This window comes from the organism of the source record quoted next, unplaced genomic scaffold, assembly GCF_019419815.1.
Source record: "Pyrus x bretschneideri cultivar Hongxiangsu unplaced genomic scaffold, Pyrus_bretschneideri_v1 Contig40, whole genome shotgun sequence".
NCBI lineage: Eukaryota > Viridiplantae > Streptophyta > Magnoliopsida > Rosales > Rosaceae > Pyrus > Pyrus x bretschneideri.
The window spans coordinates 3832907-3854906 of NW_025999724.1; the positions used below are offsets into that span (position 1 = coordinate 3832907).

The window sequence follows — 22000 nt, forward strand, 5'->3', positions numbered from 1 at the left end:
TTAATAATCTGGTACTAAAAATTTAACCCATAAAAATCGGAGCAGAAAAGCTATTTCTGGGTTAGATTCTAAATTTTTTGAGCTAAAAATTTTACCCCTTAACCCAAGAGTTGGATATAATCTAAGAGACTTGGGGGGGGTGTATTTAATTGGAATTTTGAAGGATTTTAATTCTTTTAATAAATCTAGGGGTATTCAATCAAGATTTTAAGTGATTCTCTGAAATTCAATGTGTATTCAATCAAGATTTTAAGATAATTTATTAAAATTCTTACAAATTCAGGTGTATTCAATTAGAATTTTAAAGAAGTTTATAACATTCCAAGTGTATTCAATTAGAATTAGAATTTAATGGATTTGGAAAAGTTGAGGAATTAGAGAGAATTGGAGAGATTTTGTAGTGTATTTTAAGTATCCACAAATTTCACCTTTACCCATGAGATTTCAAGGGAATTGAATCAAAATTTTACATGAAATTTCTACAAATCAGTTAAACTCCATAAAAATCCATGAATTTATAAATTAAAATTTCTCAAATTCTCAATTGAATACATTGAATATTGGGTGAACTTGTTCCCCATTTTACCAAAAGAAAAATAATAAACACGTTCTTCCCGTTCCGCAACGTATGACCACAACACATCGAGTCAAACTCTTACCCCACGCCGCGATGCACCAGATCACTTTCCGTGTCTGTCCATTTTTCCGGATGAAACGTTCACCCAACCACTTCAACTTTGTCGATTCCACACCATGGACTCGGAATCAGGTTCGTCGCAAAAAACCTTAATTCGAAACCCTAATTTCGATTATGTCTACTCAATCGCTGAGCATGCTTCTCTCTGTGTGTGCATTTTGCAGTAATTGAGTTCCTGGGCTGCGTTCCTCTGCTTCAGAGGCTTCCCAGCTCCTCTCTCAAGAAAATCGCCCAGCTCGTCGTTGTCAAACGCTACGGTCAACTTCTATAATCTAATTGCTTTTTCAGCATAATTTAAGCTCGATTCTATCAGTAAATTTTTATACTTTATGTGCAGATACATATATAAAACTGTGTATGTATACTTTTTGTGATGGTGGTGAGGATTTTGAGGGTTTTTTTATTATTATTTTTTTCTTGTATGAGTGTAGAGAGTGGAGAGTATGTTGTTCGTGAAGGCGAAGCAGGCGACGGGGTTTACTTCATATGGGAAGGAGAGGTTAGTCTGATTGTCATTGCTTATTGGTTAGTTGAATTGGAGGTTGGTGAGCTGCAGTCTGATTCAGTAGGTTGCTTACACAGGCTGAAGTTACTGGTTCTGTTAATGCCTATGAAGGAAATCAACCCGAGTTCAAATTGAATCGATATGATTATTTTGGTTATGGTGAGAACTGAGAATTCAGAACCCGTTTTTTATCTATCCTGTTTTAAAATTAAGAAGTTGGGTTACTTTTCTATACCATTTTGTGATGATTCACTGAGAATTTTTTAATCGTTTGTATACATATGATATGAGATAGGGTTTCTGCTTTCTAGGATCCGTTTCTGATCTTTAGAGATTGCTTGATTTGATATTGTTAAATGGTATATGAATTTCCATGTTCAGTATGTTGTTGCAGTAGTTTAATTGGATGCAATATAAGTTGAGGTGTTGACATGAAACCAGACACGGGTAGTTGTCCTCGATTTCTTTAGATAAAGTCGTTGTTTGGTTTAGGGTATAAATGATGAATCTTTGTACTTAAGATTTTTGGGTGACAGATGTGTGAGGCATTGGCCCATGATCGGTAATAATGTAGCTGGAATTGTGTCACCGTCCATTATCAAGGAAGTATAATGTGAAGTTAATTTTGCAGGTTTTGCATCAATTGAACATCAGGCCGATGTGATTGCTTTATCTAAGGTAGTTAAAATGTACATATAATATCTTAGCTTTTCATTTTTCTTCTTTGGCTGCTTAGAGATTATGGGCTGCGAGCCTGGGCTTTAATGGTACATTAGGCAGTACACATTAGGGGGAACTTCGCAATCCTCTTATATTGTTTCTGTGTGACAACTACATCCATCTGGTGCTCAAGGTCACAAGATTTTCCTTTAAAACGCTGTCTTATGTATGCTAACAGTGGTTTCTGACGTGTTCTTACTTTTGGCAGCTGACTTGCTTTGTGCTACCCCATGAGAATTGTACTCTGCTGCAGCCAAAATCAATCTGGAATGCTGATGAAGCTCAAGAGACATGCTCTCTTGTTGAGAATATACTGCATTTGGATCCAATTGAAGTATTTTTCTACCAAATCTTTAAGAGAATAGTTTTTCTATCCTTTGTTTTTTGAGTTATAATGATGTTTAAGAAATTTGATGTAGTGACTCTTTTGTGTTTTGTTTGCTAGCATTGCATTCTAAGGTATGTAGTTATGATGTGATGCTTATAGTGCCAGTTGTTGTGTGCTATCTGACTCTAGTGATAAATTGAATCAGATGCTAAAGTTCTAATGTGCAGATGTGTATGATTATTAAAGAGTATCTACTTTCTGAAATCGTGGGATCTCATAGATTTTCACAAGTCAAAGTGAAAACTTTGATCTCTCAAAATTATTCAGTTGGATACACATTCAATATAGTAAAAACTTCATCTGTGTAATTTTAAATTGTGCCTTGTCCACATTTATTTGTGCTCTCAATATGCCAGATGTAAAGTGATTCTTGGTTTTTTTTCTTTCTGCATAGAAACATATAATGGTTTTATTTTCTTCTTATTACTGATGATTGGCATTTTTTGTAGAGAGATTACGTAATTCCATATTATACTGCATTTTGAAATATTTTGAGTAATACTTGTAATATGGGCATATTCAAAGAATTGTTTTGGTTGATAAGATTCTAATTTTTTTTTTTTCCCCTGAAGGTAAACATATTTCGAGGGATTACTTTGCCGGATGCGCCAAGATTCGGACAGGTTTTTGGAGGACAGTTAGTTGGACAGGCATGATTAAGTATCTTTTTCTCTTTCTGTCAAATATTTTTCTACTGAATGTTTCTCAATGAATGGACAGTTGATGTAGTGAAAGAAATGAAATATTGTGGTGGACTGTGGAACTAGAACTTGTATGCTTGATACAATAAGCTTCCTAATTCTGCCTGAAAATTAAAGGACAAAGGACATATCATCCTTGTTAAGTGCACAAAGATTGTATCCACACTTGTCTAGACCTGGATTGCCTGTATCTTTGTAACAATCGTTTGCAGTGTTTTATATTTGTGTGAAAATTAATATTCAATTAATTAATATTTTATTAAACACCCATTGTTTATTGAGATGTCAACTTGATTATTTAATTATTACAAGGGTGCTTTATATTTGCTCAAATGTTTATGTTCAGTGGGACATCAAGTTTGTTTTATCTGTTAAAGAATGAGAAGTTTCTTTTTGTTTTTATCTGTAATGCGTTTCTGCTTCTTAACTATATCTGCAACTCAATTTGATTGTTCTGTGATCGGTAGAGTTTGAGTTCATTCGGACACAGAAATAAAATTTGATCATGGCTTGGGATTCATTTAAAGTAGTGTACATGTTTCTAACATAGCTTATAAAATGCAGGCATTGGCTGCGGCAACGAAAACTGTTGATTGTCTTAAACTTCTCCATAGTCTGCATGCACATTTTCTGCTTGTTGGGGATTGTAACAGTAAGTAATTTATGTATGAGCCTACAACAACAACAACAAAGCCTTTTAATTTATGTATGAGCCTAATATCTAAAAATAAAAATCTTAAGATAAGAGGCAATATGAGTATATATATTGTCAATATATTTCTGCTTACGTGCGAGAATTGCTTTGCAGCACCAATTATATATCAAGTTCACAGAGTACGTGATGGGAAGAGCTTTGCTACTCGAAGAGTGGATGCAATTCAAAAGGGGATTAACATATTCACGTTACTGGCATCATTTAAAGTAACCATTTATTTAGACACTTTACAAATGATCTGATAACAGTCTCTTCATTATCTTTGCTTGTCATTAATACCTTTGCACTCTAAATTGCATATCAAAGTGGGTAGAGGTTCAATATTGATCAATATTTGTTAATCAGATTAAGCTTATGAACCACGTCTTAATGTGGTAAACAGAGATTAGATATGCCTTTCAAATTTGTAGAGATAAACTATTAAGTCTTTGCCCTAAGAAGTGTTATTTATTTCCTTTCCTTCAATGTATGCTAATGGCAGCTGCTGCTGCAATGTTATCTATTGATGGTAAGATTGGTTGTATTTGTTTTCCAGAAAGAAGAAGAAGGGTCTGTCCACCAGCAAGCAACAATGCCATCTGTGCCTGCTCCAGATAAAGTAAAAATTTCTTTCTTATTTGTTAACAGTTTTGTAGGGTGGTTGCAAATACTGAACTCTTGATCCATAACAGCTTCTGTCGATGGAAGAACTACGTGAAAAACGTCTTCTTGATCCACGTCTTCCAAGGTAAGATATATATGGCTTGTAGACCTCTATTATATGCATCATGCCTGTTAAAAAATCAGCTTGTAATTTACCCATTTGTTTGTTTATTTCATTTTTCTTCCCCTTTCTTAGTGTTGGGGAGTTGAGTTGGGATTTCTAATTTTCTATACAAACTTTACTATTAGTGTAGTGGACATAGTCACACAGCTATGTATTTTAAGGCTGTAACCTTCAGAAAAGAATATCCAGCCAGATAAAGTAAAGGCCCGTTCTCATTTGTTCCATAAATTAGAGTAGCCTTCAGAAAAGAATATCAGCCAGATACAGTAAGGGCCCCTTCTCATTTGTTCCACAAATTAGAGGGGATGGTTCATGGAGTCTAGACTCTCCATGAAACAAAACTTCTGTGCTTGGGTGGAAACCATGCACACTGGTTCCTAAGTTGGATGGACGCTCAGTTCGTCTGGGCTTGAATGATGCTAGATTGAAGTTTCTTGAGTGGATGTTGTTTTCTTATTGGCTTGCTAAATGTATAGTGTCTCTGGATTTAGTTTAGTTCTGATGAATTGATTTTGAACAGGAGATCATTCTGATTATGGATCATGAAAACTTTTGTTAATAAATAATTTCGAAAAGTTGTTAACTGTTTATTTTATTTTATTGGGTTTTCTGTATCAAAGACCTTAGCAAACAACTATCTAGGTTTATAAAAGTGTAGAGTTTATACTTTTGTTAGAGATCTTTTTTATAACTTCTATAGAAACTTTTTTTTTTTTTTCAGAATATCTCATTTTATTGATAGCTGATGAAAAAAGTTATATATATGATATTTTTGACTGCTTGAATCAGGACTTATCGAATCAAGGCAGCTGCAAAGAAATCTGTGCCTTGGCCTATAGAGATACGATTTTGTGAGCCTAGTAGCTCAACCAATCAGACTAAATCTGCACCGAGGTTTGCTTGTTGTACTGTGATTCATAATCTCTCGCTCTCTCTCTCCTTTTTCTTTCCTCCGTTTGCTTCATGCTTCATGTGCACAAGGATATTTCAATTTTTTATTATTAAATAAAAGGCTTTGTTGTTGTTGTGACTATTGATTTATCAGTTTTGGTACTGAACTCTTATCTAAAGTAGAAGTCAATGACATTTCAGTTTGAGGTTCTGGTTTAGAGCAAAAGGAAAACTTTCTGACGATCAGGCTTTGCATAGGTATGCATCCATTTTATCTGTTAGCTGATGTTCAGTTCTGTGGTTATTTATGCTTGTGAGATCTATCACACTTAGTAATTGCATTGACAGTGAAATTAAATTAGAGGAACTCTCATTGTGGGTTGCGATAGGATATTTATTTTAGTGAATATTGTTTTGCAGAGATGGTGATTGTTTCCTGTATGATTGATTCTTTAGATATTTTATTGTTAAACATAGTGCACTACATCTCTTTTTCTTTATTCTTGTATATATACATTGCTTATTTTTGTATGATTGATTTCCAGATGTGTTGTAGCATATGCTTCAGATTTGATATTTGCTGGTGTAAGTCTGAATCCCCACCGCAGAATTGGAGTTAAGTTGAGTCAAGTTAGTTTGGACCATGCGTAAGTCACTTTTTTTTCTTTAAAACACTTGGTCATTGAGTTGAGAATGATAAAAAATTTATTAAACATACATTTTTTTTTTTTTCAAATATTCTCCCAGGATATGGTTTCACCGTCAGGTTAGAGCTGATGACTGGTTACTGTATGTGGTATGTGTCAATATGCCTCATTCTCATGTGTAGTTTCGTTGAAAACTTAAAATGCTAACGCGTATGTTTTTTCAACAGATAGTGAGTCCGATTGCCTACGACACACGTGGATTTGTTTCAGGCCAAATGTTTAACAGAGAGGGAGAGGTATAGACTTTTACGTACTGCCCGTCTCTCTTCACTGTTGGTTTGCATCTATGTAAGCATCGTGCGATGAACTAAAGTTAATGTATGTTTTGATGGCAGCTTATTGTATCATTGACCCAAGAGTCCCTAAACAGGCCAATCAGACCAACTCCGGCTGCCACATCTAAGTTGTGAGCTGGTTGGTGCGTGCAGAATACTGTAGCACATCTAAAAGCAGCGTTGGGCGATCATGTCCGGTGAACCAGTTTGAGTTTGGTTCCAGATTTGTGCACTGGGTTTTACAACTATATAGAATAATGGAACTATATAGCATTAATTGTCAAAACGTTACACTAAATTGTGTAATAAGTTAATAACACATTTCAATTGTATTGAGATGTAGCAGTGTAATAAGTCAATAGCACATTTTGAACTCATATTGAGTTGACGTGAAATTATTTGTGTTTGAAAGGTGAATTTCGGTAGACGGAGAAATGGAACCCAAGTTGGTGGGTTATTTTGACTCGAGATATCCATACTCTTATTTATTTAAAGGGTTATTTTGGTTTCAATCCCTAATCAACCAAACTGTTAGACTAAAACCTTGTTTGTTTAAATATTTTGATCGAGGTCCTTAATATCATTTAAGAGATTTAACTCATGCATTGAGTTGATCGCGGTCCAGATGCGTTGTAGCATGTGCTTCAGATTTGATGTTTCTGGGTGTAAGTCTGCATCCCGACCGCAGAAGAGGAGTTAGTTTGGACCAAGCGTAAGTCCCTTTCTTTTTTCTTTAAACACTTGGTCGTTGAGTTGAGAATGATCAAATTTTTTTTATGAAACATTTTTTTTTTTACAAATATTCTCCCGGGATGTGGTTTCACCGTCCGGTCAGAGCTGATGACTTTTACACACTGCCGTCTCTCGTTGCTGTTGGTTTGCATCTGTCTAAGCATTGTGTGATGAACTAAAGTTAATGTATGTTTTGATGGCAGCTTATTGCATCATCGACTCAAGAGTCCCTAAATAGGCGAATTAGACCAACTCCGGCTGCCACATCCAAGTTGTGAACCAGTTTTGACTTCGGTTCCAGATTTCTGCACTAAATTGTGTAGTAAGTTGATAACACATTTCAAGAGATGTAGCCGTCTTCCCTTGCCGTCGTGCGGAGAATAATAGCCTAAAGTCGTAATGAAACATCATCTTTATATTCTGCGATGTTGTTGTTCTTGTTGTGACCTAAATGTTTGATTACTCTGCGTTTTTGTTTACATTTTAACTGGTGCTGTTTTGGTCAAAAACCTCTGCACGATGTTCCTTTTATTTTTTGGTGAAAATTACACTACATTTTTCTTTTGTTTTTTTTATTTTTTATTTGTTTTCCGAACGATGGAATAATAATGTATGCCAAATTGATCTATATAATTGGGAGAGATGATTTATGCTTGATAGCTATACAAAGAGAAGACACTAATTTTTTTTTTGAGCAAAAGAAGACACTAATTAACTTGGCTAAAGTTGATGCACAGTATCTCCATTGATTATGGAGATAATTCCTAATTGTGTCTGATAGTACCTGAGCAACTTACATAAAATAGATTTATTGCCACATAGCATCTCAATTTAATAAAGTGGTAGTATGTTATGTCATGAAGAAAAATTTATAATGTTATTATCATTCAATTCACGATGTCTTGAGCAGAAAAAAAAAAAAGATTGCAATGCCACGGTAATCCCTTTTCATGAGAAAACTTGAAATAGGTTCGATTTTAACTAAAAAAAAAATGGTTAATCTCAGTTTACTAGTACCTATCATGTTTTAGAACCTTGATAAATCTTGAAGCCCATTCCTAGCTACGAAGTCTCGGAAGTCTCTCACACTAGTCAGTTTTAAAATTTTCCCCCTTCATATTCACCACTTTCCAAAATATCGTTGAAGTCAAACTATCAACAAACACCGATCTCTGTTCCCTCCATGCGTTGACTCAACATATTCCACTGCTCCTTCCTTTTTGTTTTCTTTCTCCGTGCTTGCATAAACGGCAAATAATCTCCACGAGCAGTTGCTCTGATCGTCTTGGATGCATACCTCTATTAGAAACTCTGCATACGTAACCAGCAAAACTTGGTTATCATCATTCCAAAACATACAAAGACCTCCCCTATCCCTTTTAGCTCCACAACATACATAAAGTCCCTACCCAACTTCATTTTAAGAAAAGCATAACGATGACTACGATTCTTAGTCTCTAGTAGCATCACTATGTCGAAGGTGTGGAGCCTATTTTACTCCAGTAGATTGTCAACTGTCAGGTCACCCCAAATACTTGCATAACTCCGTGCTAGTAGTCTCATAGCGACCGTGGAGACCCCCTCAAGGCTGGTCTCATCCGCTTCATTGAAGAAAGTGAAACTTCCGAGTCTAACGTTTCTGTTTGTGTCACCTAGTTCCTAACTCTCTGGTTCCATGGCCTGCCGCCCTCTCTTTTTTGTTTTTTTTTTTTTTTTTGAGAGATAGCTTCAATGACAGGCCCAAAATTAAATGGGTTAGAATCCTATGTGAGCATGTTTGCTCTTCCATCTCCTTCAAAATGTTGCTCACATACCTGATTGTTTGCTTTCGATTCCTCTAGGGCGATGTTTAAGTCAATTCCAGCCGTTTTCACGTGACCTTTTTATTCATTTCCTTGCTTCCGTCTTCTCATCTAGACATTTAAGATTAACATTCTCAATCCCCGATGCCACTACTCCACCCGGATCGATCAACCCTGCGTCGTAGGACTGCTCCCTTGCTTTTCTTTCTATCTCTTCTTGTTCTTTTTGCATTCGTATTCTTTCTGCTAGGGTCTCCACCAATGGTTTCTGGTGTGTAGTTAGGTCAGGTTGCAAAGTCCTTCAAACTCTACTCCCTCCTCGGTGTTTCCTGCTTCTAGGTAGAAGCAGTTTCTTTTTAGATCCTGCTCGCTTCCCCATGCTCTGCTTGATTTCTTGGACCATGTCTCGATAATTTAACTGCCTTCCCTTCTATCACTCCAGCCTTTGCGTTGTTGTCTATGACTCTCTTCCAATCTTTGCTTCTTGCCATGGAGCTATTTTTACGGTTAAAGGAAAGGATTGCGTTCCCTATTCTCGTCATTCCCTGCACTATCTAAACACTTCTCCTTACAAACCCTAGTAGGGTGCTTTAATAGCCCACAAATTAGGCAATATTTGGGCAAGTGTTCATATTTGAAATCCACCCAAACCTTTGTAACACACATCAACGACTCTCGGACTTTAAATCTGACTCTTACTCTTAGGAATCTCCCAATACAATCCTTGTTTAGTTTGATAAACCTTCAGTACAGTCACCATTAACCCTCTAATGGATTGCTTTACTGATTCCATTATTCTCAGAGACTGGACTTTATGAATTTGTACCCATAGAGTTCTGGTGAAAAAGGCTCCCATGGATTGCTTCCGTTCTGCGTTCTGTCATCGATCATTACTAGATCATCGTTGAACTTCCATGGTTAGTCAGCGTCTAGAAGCCTAAACATGTCTCGTTGCCCCCACAAACCCTGCTAGCATATGTATGTTTCCTATGACTCTAAATGGAGACCCCTTCTTTTCCTCTCCAAAGAGACGTGAATCTGTTTATGAAAGCATCCATGTTTACCACTTTGAATGTTAGCACCTTTGCAATCATGATATCGTGAAATCCAACCAGTGCCTCCTCCACTTCCTTCATCTTGATTGTAACTCCACTTTTTCATTCTTTGATAAATGAAGTTTAGCTCCAAACCTCCGCCCTAATTCCTCCAAGTCATACTATTTTCGTATTTCTCTCATCGTTCTCACTCGCTGTCCACTCGTAGAAGATCTTCACCGTGTTAAAAGATATCAGCTTCTTTGTCGTATTGTGTTGTGCAATTAAATCTGGGCTGCACCGTCAAAGAACTCTAACCCAAATTTATGCCGTCACTTGAGACCCTCCTTTCAAGGACTTTTGGTTTTCCCTTAATGAAAGAAAAAATAATAATTTGATCGTACGATTCTTCGTTATTTAAGGATACGTTTGGCATCTTAGTATCAATAAGTTAAGGTGAATTTTTAAACCATTGGACGTATTTTAGTTAGCTGTGTTACGCCTTGATCTCGAGATACGTTTCGAATCGACATATGGCGTCACACATGCATGTTCATCTTTCATGTCTCGCCTCCGAGACATGACCAAAAATACCAATAAATGGCTCAACAACACAATAACTTATCCTTTATTTTATGACTGCATCTAATCTCTTTATTGGATTGCCTACATACCTTAGAACGGGATCAAGCCATTCATAGTTCACACATTGATAAATTCTGACATTCCACAAGGCACTTCCTAACGAAAGAAATACAGTTTCAAAATGATTCAATTCCTGGAACTCAACAAGTAATTAACTAGGTTCTAGTTTATTTAACAAAACCATATAGCCGCCCAAATTGTCATTTTATCTTTCACAGATGCCACATTGTTTTCCACTAACAATTCCACAATTACATCAAATAATAGATTTAGTGAATCAAAGATGCACAATATTAACATCTAACTACATTAATCAATCAAAGATCAAATATCACATCACTAAGTTTAATAAAACCAACCTTCATAAGGTTGCCATATTTCTCTACATGCAATTCATATATCCAGAATCCAATATTATAACCTTAAGTTACAACCACAAGAGTAACCTTGAGCAACGTTTATGCACAAGAATATAAGGTTCAACGAAGATAGTGTTCCTGACCACTCAACGGAACTCAACTCTAGAATGCTTATGCCCACCCCCTCCCCCCCCCCCCCCCCCCGGAAATGCGGATTAACTAGGCAGAACCATAGGCATCCATCTGATAGTGTGCTCTTCCTTGCAAATTAACTAGGCAAGATCACCTAATAGATCCAATGTGATCAAGTAAGCATTGACCCCCAATGCAGATTAACCAGGCGGAGTCATCCCCTTGAATGAGTATGGTCCCTTAATGCGGATTAACTAGGCAGGACCATACAACATCCAATAATGTGTTCCCCTAATGCAGATTAACTAGGTAGGACCACTTTGTTGGAAATGTGCCCTAAAACCAATCATATGATGATACTTTATGGACATTTCACATGTTAAACTAATCTAGTTTAATATTAAGGGCAAACATTATTGTTTGAGCCGTCTCATATAAATGTTATATGCTTAAACGATAAGTCCAAGGAATATGTGATTGGAAGAATGCGATCTAAAGAAGTTAGATTCATGAGACCATTCTTTCGTTGACACATCCTAAACGTTCCTGATCATAGGATTGTCAATTGGGCATTGACAGTCCGTTAAGATCAGTACGTGCTATGTCTTCTCTCGGGGAGAGTGACTAGTCTCGAGTCATTGGTGTGTGTGACATCAAGACAAGTACGTAGGTGCTCAATAGAGAATGAGTTCACTGAACACGATCAACGAAGAGTTCTCATATTCATGTCACATGAGAACTCATGGTTGGGATAATGCAAATTAGTCTTTTGACCTGAGGCATCACAGTTGTCTTGTGGTTAGGTCCTTAATCTTTGATTATGTCAAAGTCACTCCATCAGGAGGGTGTCCATGGCATCGTTGGGGTTAAGCCACTTAGCCATGGAGGCAAGTGAATGCGCAACAAGGGATCTCTAACCTTCAAACTGTTTGAGGGAGAATACTCTATGATATGATTAAGAATCTTTGGCCAAAGTATGAATGAGATTTAGGAATGTGTTCCAAATCACATTCAAGGTAATCATATAAGCACAAGACTCACATTGGATAGTAGACATGAATAAACTATCAAACCAAACAATGTGGTCAAGAGTATTGTATTAGAGAAAGACCGTATTGCATTTGTAATCCTAAAACTGAATAGGTTCTCCACCTCTTCTTATTAGCTTGGGTAACCATGACATGCTGCTAGGCGTCAACCATGGTTTGTGGAAGCCCTAAAAGTGTATTATCACTAACGGGAGAATTGAAAGTAAGTTTCAATTCACAATCGATTAGAAAGAGTTTTAATCGCCCACTGCCTCGCTAAAAGGAACCTAATGGATCGTTCACCGAGTAAGGTAGAGTTTGAAGAAACAACGGAGATGAGTAAGAATAATTAAATGGTTTAATTATTTATCTAAGGCTAGGATTAATTAATATGTTAATTAATCAAACGAATAAGTTCGTTAAAGACCTCGGGTTAGTTTTGGGCCGCAAGGCCCAATGGGATTTGAATGTCAAGCCCATTAACTCAAGTTGTATGACAACTTGAATAAACAAAGGGCTTGAAAGCCCAATAAACCCTATAGGCTTGCCATGTTAGAAGAATAGGGCTTTTGGTCCATTAGGTCACTTATTTGAAGGGACTATATAAAGGACTTTATAGCCTACAATTTACATATGGTAATTTTTGGGGAAAGGATGAGAACACAAGCTCTCCTTTCTCTCTAAAATTTAGGCCACCTTGGAGGGATCATCTAGCAATCAAACTCCTCCAAGGTCACTCATTTCTTCTTCATTATGCCTTGGTGATGAATCATTAGAGGTTCTCAATTTTGGGAACTTGGAGAAACCTTTTCATCCATCCAAATCCATGGATCTAAGATGCAAGGAATGAAGGCCCTCTCTTTGGGTGATTAGCCTTTGCTTATGCAAAGAGGAATCTACAAAGGTATTGATTTCTCAACTCACTTTGTTTTGAGTTGAGTCTTGGTTCACCTATCTACTAGGCTTTGAATTTCATGGGTAAATGTTTTGTTTTAAGTGTATACAAGCATGATTCCGCCTTTAATTGTTAATTGCATGCTATTGATGTTGCTTAAATGAACATGTTTTTCACAAATATTCCTTCAAGTGGTATCAAGAGCCTAAGTCTAGTGGTTGGTGAATCCTTTTGGGTTTTGTAGTTCATAGTTTGTGATTTGAATGTTGTAATTGTTACAAGCTTTATTCTTGCTTCTTTGAATGTAAATTTTGTTAGAAAATTTGCCATCTCAAATGTTGTAGATGTAGTTCATATGAGCATGAATTTTGGAGCTAAAATTTGGTGCCATGTTTTTGGGGAAATTCGGCCAAATCCAAAGGGTGGATTTTTGGGTTCTTGTTTGACTTGTTAAAAGTGTTTTAAAGTGACTTTTGGAACCCCTATGTACCCTAGTATGGTTGTATGTTATTTCCCTTAAGTTTGAGTGGTTTTGGTATGTTTTTGGGTGAAGAATGTTCATGGAGCTCTTATGGGTTTTCATGAATGTTCTTCATTGTTCTTGATATGTTCTTGCCAAGAACAAAAGGTTTGGTGTTTTGATTCAAAGTTTTGATTTATTTCATAAAGTTTTTGTTTTGAAATATTTCTTATGTTTAAATATATTAGATATTTATTTTGAAAAATTAAAGAAATTTTAGTGGGTTGGTGTGTAATGATTTATTCCATTACACACACCCCACTTACAAAAACTTTGAAATTTTTATACATTTTGTTTCAAATGGATGGCCACCCTACTCAATTAGGGTCCTTGTGGGGCTTTTATGCAATTACATAAAGTTTTGATACTTTTGTGTATTTGTATTTTGACCCAAAAGTTTACGTTTTTACGTAAAGGTCCAAAATCACTAAAAGGACAAATTGTTTTGCTCCTTTAATGAAGTTTTAGTTTTTGTGGAAATTTTTGGGTTCTAGTTGTAATTACATGAAGTAGTGGACTTTTGTGTTTTTACAAAGTGACCCCAAAAGTTTAAGTTTTTGCAAAATAGCCCAAAAGTTGAGGTTAATTGCACTATGGCCCAAACAAGTTGAGGTCATAGCATTTTGGCCCAAATTAGGTAGAGAACAAAAATTGTTTTGTCTCTTTAAATGAGAATTGGATTTTCATTTCATTTAGCTCCATTTAAATCAATTCTATGGATACAAAAACCAAATGAAAATGTTGCATTCAAGTTTAATTAGTTAAAGCGTTAATTAATTAAAGAAAGGGTGATTATGAACCTAAGCCTACTATAATTGAGCTATGTGAAAGGCCGTTTCAAATTTGTTTGAACCATGGGAATGTGTAGATTAAATTTTGGTTGTAATTTGATATGATCAATTGTTGTAAAAGAGCATAAGCTCTTCTTTACTTTAAAGTAATTTGATTTGATCAATTGTTGTAAAAGAGCATAAGCTCTTATTTACTTTGAAGTACTCCTTTCTTGTTTTATTCGATATGCATGAAATTGGAGTAGTTGGGTCCAACGCCCAATAAGACAATACGCCTTAATGTGATTAAACGCGTAACTAAAATCAATCTCCATCCCTAGACCGAGATTCAACACTAGGCTCGTGTTGAATCGAATCAAAGGTTCATAGTCATCCTAAGGCCCTAAGGCAACTATATAGTCCATCAATGAATGCAAACCTTATGTTAGTAGTATCATATACTCTTGCTTTAAAAACCGTTTTAAAAGCTTAGTGGGAGTATTATATACAACTAAATCAATCAAATGGACCAATAGTTGTAATAGGACCAAAATGTTTTAATTGGATTAAAATGTATCTTTATATGTGATGAGACCTAAAAACCCTCAACCAAATCAATATTAAGTTGATAAGCGAGAGATGCTTTGAATATCTCTTCGTGGCCTTCCACCGTGGTAGGCTCCAATCGTTTGTGACTTGTACACCGGCTTCACCCTATAATGGGGGAGTACAAAGTGCATGCTTACATTCAGGAGGAGTCTATACGCATATGATGAGGTGAGTGTAGACAACGAGTATGACCAACATGATATAATTCTGAGGTTGTGCTTGAACCTCTACATAAACTAAGCATGGTGGGAATAACTTAACTAAGTGCAATGGTGCCAACATGATATAATTCTGAGGCATTCATTCTCTAGAGGCCAAACTAGATGGGTAATTACAAGAGTTGTAAATGACTAAAGTGTTATTCTCTCATCATTATTTTTGCTAACCAAAATGATATAATTCTGAGGTGGGCTTGGTAATGGTGAGTCTCCCATACCCCGCTAAGAATTCAACAAAACTCTCGAATTCCGATGAGGGATATGGAATTTGCCAAAAATAGTGGGTGGTGCTATTTGATTTAAAGACCCGAATCAAATGGCTTAAAATCAATCAATTTATATTCGTTATGTATTTGTTTACCAATATATTTGCAAATGCTATCCAAAACTTGACCAAGAAAAGCCGAATGCTTTAATTTCCGGACTTAGTTCTACAATCTCATAGATTGTCTTTAATGGCTTGTAGATGTAACTAAGTAGTCTCATCCTCACAATCTTCCTATTGATAATGTATCATTAGAAGAATATGTTAGATAAGTCTAACATGAGAAGGACAACACTTTTAAATGTCATAATTCTTCAAATACAAATTGTTGTATGAAGAAATAAGAGTTGCTTTGAACAACCCTTAATCAACACAAACTTTAGTGCTTGTCTCTTTGTTACACGAACAAGGAACTTGAGAAGTAAGCACAAGGGCATGGACACTTTATGTGCCATGATTCTTCACTTACAAATTGTTGTATGAAGAAATGAGAGTTGCCTTGAACAACTCTTGAGAGTTTGTTGTTATGTTTAGAACATAATGGTTGGTTGACAAAAATAGTCCATTTATATGGACTTATGATGATTTTGAATCATTGAGTGTTGAAATGTTAAACCACTTAACGAGACGGAAACTAGGCAAGGACTTCACCTTTGTGTCCCTATCCTAATGGTTCACTAAGTTTATTGTAAACTATATAGTGAACAATAACCGCACACTCTCCAAATTGTTTGATGTGTATAACACAATTGAAATAAGTTTCAAGAGAGATAGTGGGAGTTTAGGGACCATGACTATTGTAGTCAAAAGGGAAGTCAAATGAAGAAGGCAAAATAACTCCAAGGGAACAAACTTTCTTTATGAAAGGATGGACATTGGAAGGGGTATTTGCAAGAAATGTCTTGCAAGTGTCAAGAACACACCTTTTGAAGGTGTTGTAAAATGTTCTTGAAAAGTTCATAACAGTTGGTTCTTCTACTTGAATGCATGATTCTGTATTAGTAACTATGTTTTACAATTGTTGTAAAAGTGTGCTAATAAGAAGTAGAAGATTAATGAGAGAAGAGAAAGTACTTCACATTCGGAAAGTGAATAAAATATAGATCTCTGCGAAAGCGGATTGTACTTACTTCCTCATATGAACTACCAAAGAAATTGGAAAAATACTAAAGATTGTCTTTACATTCCAATTTTAAGGAACTTAAATCCGTCACTATAGTAGAGATGGATAAATGTTTTGTTTGACAAAACATTGTTCTTTATTAATCAATAATTAGATTATTGTAATTTAATTGGTTGTCTCTATAGTAGAGATGATGTGGTAGTTTAACTGTTTAGAATACGATGATGCTTAAAACCCAAAAGGTTGCAAGGTAGTGACTAATCCCAACTGAGTTGTGATACCTCTAAAATATAAGTTACGAGTTGGTCATAGATGGATGCTTTGGATCGTTAGATCCGGATCCAATACCTTCTTGTTAAAATTGTATAGAGGCGAAATGTTCGAATCTTTATTCTTTTGGAAAGAAGAAAGAATCACAAAGTTGTTGAGGTTAATTCACTCAGATGTTAGTGGCACTTGTCCACAACATAATACTACTCATGTTGTATGACATTCACCGAAGATCACTCTCGGTTGGACTATAGTTTATTTTGAATAAACACAAGTCCGAATACTTTGCAAAAGGTTTCAAAGAATTCAAGAAATGTAAGTAGATGAGTAAGACGTCTAAGGTATTTACCTCCTTAGATTTGATCCAAGGAAAAAGTAACACTTTAGATTAATTTCCTTGAAAAATATCAAGGAAAGTAGCATCGTAAGATAATGAATTTCTACATTAGGAGAAGAATGAACATAAATAAGATTTAGTTCGTTGGACATTATCAATTACCCATATATATATGATATATACTTCTAAGACATGTTAGTTGTAGAGATCCATCCATCATGGATCTTAGCAAGCTAGTGTGAGCTATAAGCGTCTTATGAGAAAAGATCAATTGTTTGATTTCTCATAAAGATGTAAATGAATCTTTTGTTTACTAGGTTTACAAAAGATTAGTGGGAGTTGATCATATTCCTAAATTAGAATATATATACATGATATATATTAATTTTGAAAATGAAAGGAATTCTTCATCGTTAAAGTTATGACTTTAAACATTCTATAAAGATAGAATGTATATGGGAGACATAGTCTATATACATGGGATGGAAATCTATAATGATAGATTTCAAGATATAATTGGATTATATCAATCCCTAAAATAGACAATGAGATGCTAGGAAGTTTCTCATATGATGATAAACTTCAATTAGAATGACAATTCTAGTGAGACTAGGAAGTTGTTCTTCTCAAAGGGAATGTACCCTTTGACTCCCAAAGAAATAATGCGTAAATAGAATCCTTTATGCATACGCAGAAAGGTGATTTATGTATTTCATATTGTATGAAAACATTGATATAAGTTGTACCTAGAACGGTACAAGATGATATCAGTGCAAGCCCAGGATCAGAACCATGGCAACTGTCAAGTGAATCCTTAGGTATTTAAGAAATACTAAGGATGGATTCCTCAAGAATGAGGAAGAATTAGAGTAACGTAATGGAAGCGTAAATGTATTAGATTATGAATCTAATCCATCATAAAATATCTCTTCATTATGAATGAAGTGATAATGAGATATCTCTTTATTATGACTAAAGAGATATTTGGGTGGAAACGTTAAAAGTAATGACTTTAATGTGTTCCATCATGTATGCAAAATATATTGCCATATAGAAGCTTACAACATTGTTGTTTGGATGGGAAAGTTCATTCATGAACTCTCCATTCGGTTCCAACCAGAAAGTGTATGACACTAATGGGGCGATAGCTCAAGCCAGGGAATCAAGGTCTCATCAAGGTCTGAACTCAAATGAGAGACTGAACCACATGATTGAGAATCATGTATAATGGTGACGTCGTTATTCTCAAGGTTGCTTTTATGGATAACATATAGATATCCATTGTCTAGGCCTACTACTCAGCCATTTATGAAATGACTACAGAAGAGGTATCATCACTGATGACTAAGCTGATTGGCTCTAGTGCAAGTGGGAGATTGTTGGAAATGTGCCCTAAAACCAATCATATGATGATACTTTATGGACATTTCACATGTTAAACTAATCTAGTTTAATATTAAGGGCAAACATTATTGTTTGAGCCGTCTCATATAAATGTTATATGCTTAAACGATAAGTCCAAGGAATATGTGATTGGAAGAATGCGATCTAAAGAAGTTGGATTCATGAGACCATTCTTTCGTTGACACATCCTAAACGTTCCTGATCATAGGATTGTCAATTGGGCATTGACAGTCCGTTAAGATCAGTACGTGCTATGTCTTCTCTCGGGGAGAGTGACTAGTCTCGAGTCATTGGTGTGTGTGACATCAAGACAAGTACGTAGGTGCTCAATAGAGAATGAGTTCACTGAACACGATCAACGAAGAGTTCTCATATTCATGTCACATGAGAACTCATGGTTGGGATAATGCAAATTAGTCTTTTGACCTGAGGCATCACAGTTGTCTTGTGGTTAGGTCCTTAATATTTGATTATGTCAAAGTCACTCCATCAGGAGGGTGTCCATGGCATCGTTGGGGTTAAGCCACTTAGCCATGGAGGCAAGTGAATGCGCAACAAGGGATCTCTAACCTTCAAACTGTTTGAGGGAGAATACTCTATGATATGATTAAGAATCTTTGGCCAAAGTATGAATGAGATTTAGGAATGTGTTCCAAATCACATTCAAGGTAATCATATAAGCACAAGACTCACATTGGATAGTAGACATGAATAAACTATCAAACCAAACAATGTGGTCAAGAGTATTGTATTAGAGAAAGACCGTATTGCATTTGTAATCCTAAAACTGAATAGGTTCTCCACCTCTTTTGATTAGCTTGGGTAACCATGACATGCTGCTAGGCGTCAACCATGGTTTGTGGAAGCCCTAAAAGTGTATTATCACTAACGGGAGAATTGAAAGTAAGTTTCAATTCACAATCGATTAGAAAGAGTTTTAATCGCCCAGTGCCTCGCTAAAAGGAACCTAATGGATCGTTCACCGAGTAAGGTAGAGTTTGAAGAAACAACGGAGATGAGTAAGAATAATTAAATGGTTTAATTATTTATCTAAGGCTAGGATTAATTAATATGTTAATTAATCAAACGAATAAGTTCGTTAAAGACCTCGGGTTAGTTTTGGACCGCAAGGCCCAATGGGATTTGAATGTCAAGCCCATTAACTCAAGTTGTATGACAACTTGAATAAACAAAGGGCTTGAAAGCCCAATAAACCCTATAGGCTTGCCATGTTAGAAGAATAGGGCTTTTGGTCCATTAGGTCACTTATTTGAAGGGACTATATAAAGGACTTTATAGCCTAAAATTTACATATGGTAATTTTTGGGGAAAGGATGAGAACACAAGCTCTCCTTTCTCTCTAAAATTTAGGCCACCTTGGAGGGATCATCTAGCAATCAAACTCCTCCAAGGTCACTCATTTCTTCTTCATTATGCCTTGGTGATGAATCATTAGAGGTTCTCAATTTTGGGAACTTGGAGAAACCTTTTCATCCATCCAAATCCATGGATCTAAGATGCAAGGAATGAAGGCCCTCTCTTTGGGTGATTAGCCTTTGCTTATGCAAAGAGGAATCTACAAAGGTATTGATTTCTCAACTCACTTTGTTTTGAGTTGAGTCTTGGTTCACCTATCTACTAGGCTTTGAATTTCATGGGTAAATGTTTTGTTTTAAGTGCATACAAGCATGATTCCGCCTTTAATTGTTAATTGCATGCTATTGATGTTGCTTAAATGAACATGTTTTTCACAAATATTCCTTCACACTTATGGAAGTAAACCGAGTAGGCAGTGACCCACAATGCAGATTAACTAGGCTGAGTCACCCCAAGGGTGCGCATGGTCCCCCAATGCAGATTAACTACGTGGAGCCATGGATATGCCTCCAATAGTGTCGTTCCCCAATGCAGATTGATTAACCAGGCAGAACCACTTATGAGAATAAAGAAACCAAGTAGGTAGTGAATCCCCAATGCAAATTAAACAGGCGGCGTCACCCCTAGAATGAGAATGGTCCCCCAATGCGAATTAACTAGGTAGAACCATCTATAACATGGTGCAGTCTCATCATCACACATCAGTAGGGCCGGTACATAAATTTTTGAGGCCCGTGGCGACACCAAAAAATGTGCCCTTACTTCATATAAAAAATTATTTATTTTTACACGTAAGACATCGATAAAATTATATTTAGAAAAGCACTTCAAACTTAGTAATTTAGAAACATGAAAAAAAAACTAATTTTGTATCGAGAGAAGGAAACCAAAAAACTTCAGGCTTACAAGTAGATAGATTATGAGTTTTGTTTTCCATCTGAACTTAAAAAGTGTTTTTGTATAAATCGTGAGATGTTTTTTCTTATTTACTAACCTTGTCAATATAAGACTAAAAAAAATAAAGGAAAACTAATGAAAATGGCTTGAAAACTTTGAGTTTTAACGAAATTGACAAAAACGTGTCGTAAGTGAATAGTACCATGAGTGATTTTTTAGAGTAAAAATATGGTTTTTCGTTAAAGTGAATAGTAACAGGAGTGTTTCGTTAAAACTCCCCCCAAAAAAAAAAGAAGATATTTTCGAATCTTTAAGGATATGTATAAGTAATGAATGGGCACCAAATTAAACCTTTTGATGACACGTCATATGATTTGGAAATTTAGTATAAAAATTTAATTTACGCATTACCCTTTGTTGAAGATTAGACTTGAATTGGAAAGAATGTTTAAAAATAGCAATTCACATAGTTACTAGCTAGTAATTAAAAATAAATTAACAACTAAACAAAAATTCGTAAAAATTGAAAAAAATAAACATGCACATAACATTTCGAACTTATGGCCTCTCGTTAATTTTAAATACAAAAACCATTACTTCTAATTAAACTTCTAATCATTTAGCCACATTTTTATAAATTTATACTGTTATGAAAAGAAATTTGTAAAAATTGGAATTTAAATAACCACACATAGTGTTTTGAACCTAAAACCTACTCATTAATTTCAAACAACAAAATTACCAGTTCTAGTTAAATTTCTTTGTCATTAAACCAAATTTTATAAATTTACTCTTATGAAATGTATATAAATATGTCACACTAATAATTTTAATGCCCTAATTTTTTTGGGGCTTGAACCATCGCCTTGCCTGCACTAGACTTGAGCCCGCCCTGCACATCAAACATCAATCATCATTAATTATAATTGTTAGCATACAAATTATCGATTCCACAAAACAAACGAATATCTAATCACCTACTACGTACAAGTTCTACAGATTTGTTCTAGCATGGTTCTAGTTCGTACTTTTCTTACTAGCAATAATCACCCATATCCTTTATATCTTACAGTAGTTCAATAATCAGCGAGGTTGCCATTCATCGGTTCTACGACTTCGTGTCGTCGACCTGCCTCGTATGATGGTCAAACAGTGTAAACTTTGGGTGGGGCGAGGAGTCGACTGGAAGTGGTGGCCGAGATCGAAGCATTCGAGGTT

The 22000-nt window shown here is 35.6% G+C and overlaps 1 protein-coding gene across 1 annotated transcript; it reads left to right on the forward strand.

Annotated features, from left to right (window-relative positions):
- Positions 1–611: 611 nt before the first annotated feature.
- Positions 612–6835, forward strand: LOC103932518 (acyl-CoA hydrolase 2). The gene is made up of 17 exons (XM_009342141.3): positions 612–769; positions 862–954; positions 1129–1196; positions 1280–1361; positions 1834–1880; positions 2131–2256; positions 2883–2960; positions 3576–3663; positions 3820–3932; positions 4262–4324; positions 4398–4453; positions 5282–5386; positions 5585–5641; positions 5929–6030; positions 6131–6179; positions 6258–6326; positions 6426–6835. Exons 1-17 carry the CDS (start codon positions 754–756, stop codon positions 6498–6500), a joined length of 1287 nt encoding a protein of 428 aa, XP_009340416.2. The 5' UTR covers positions 612–753; the 3' UTR covers positions 6501–6835.
- Positions 6836–22000: the final 15165 nt, after the last annotated feature.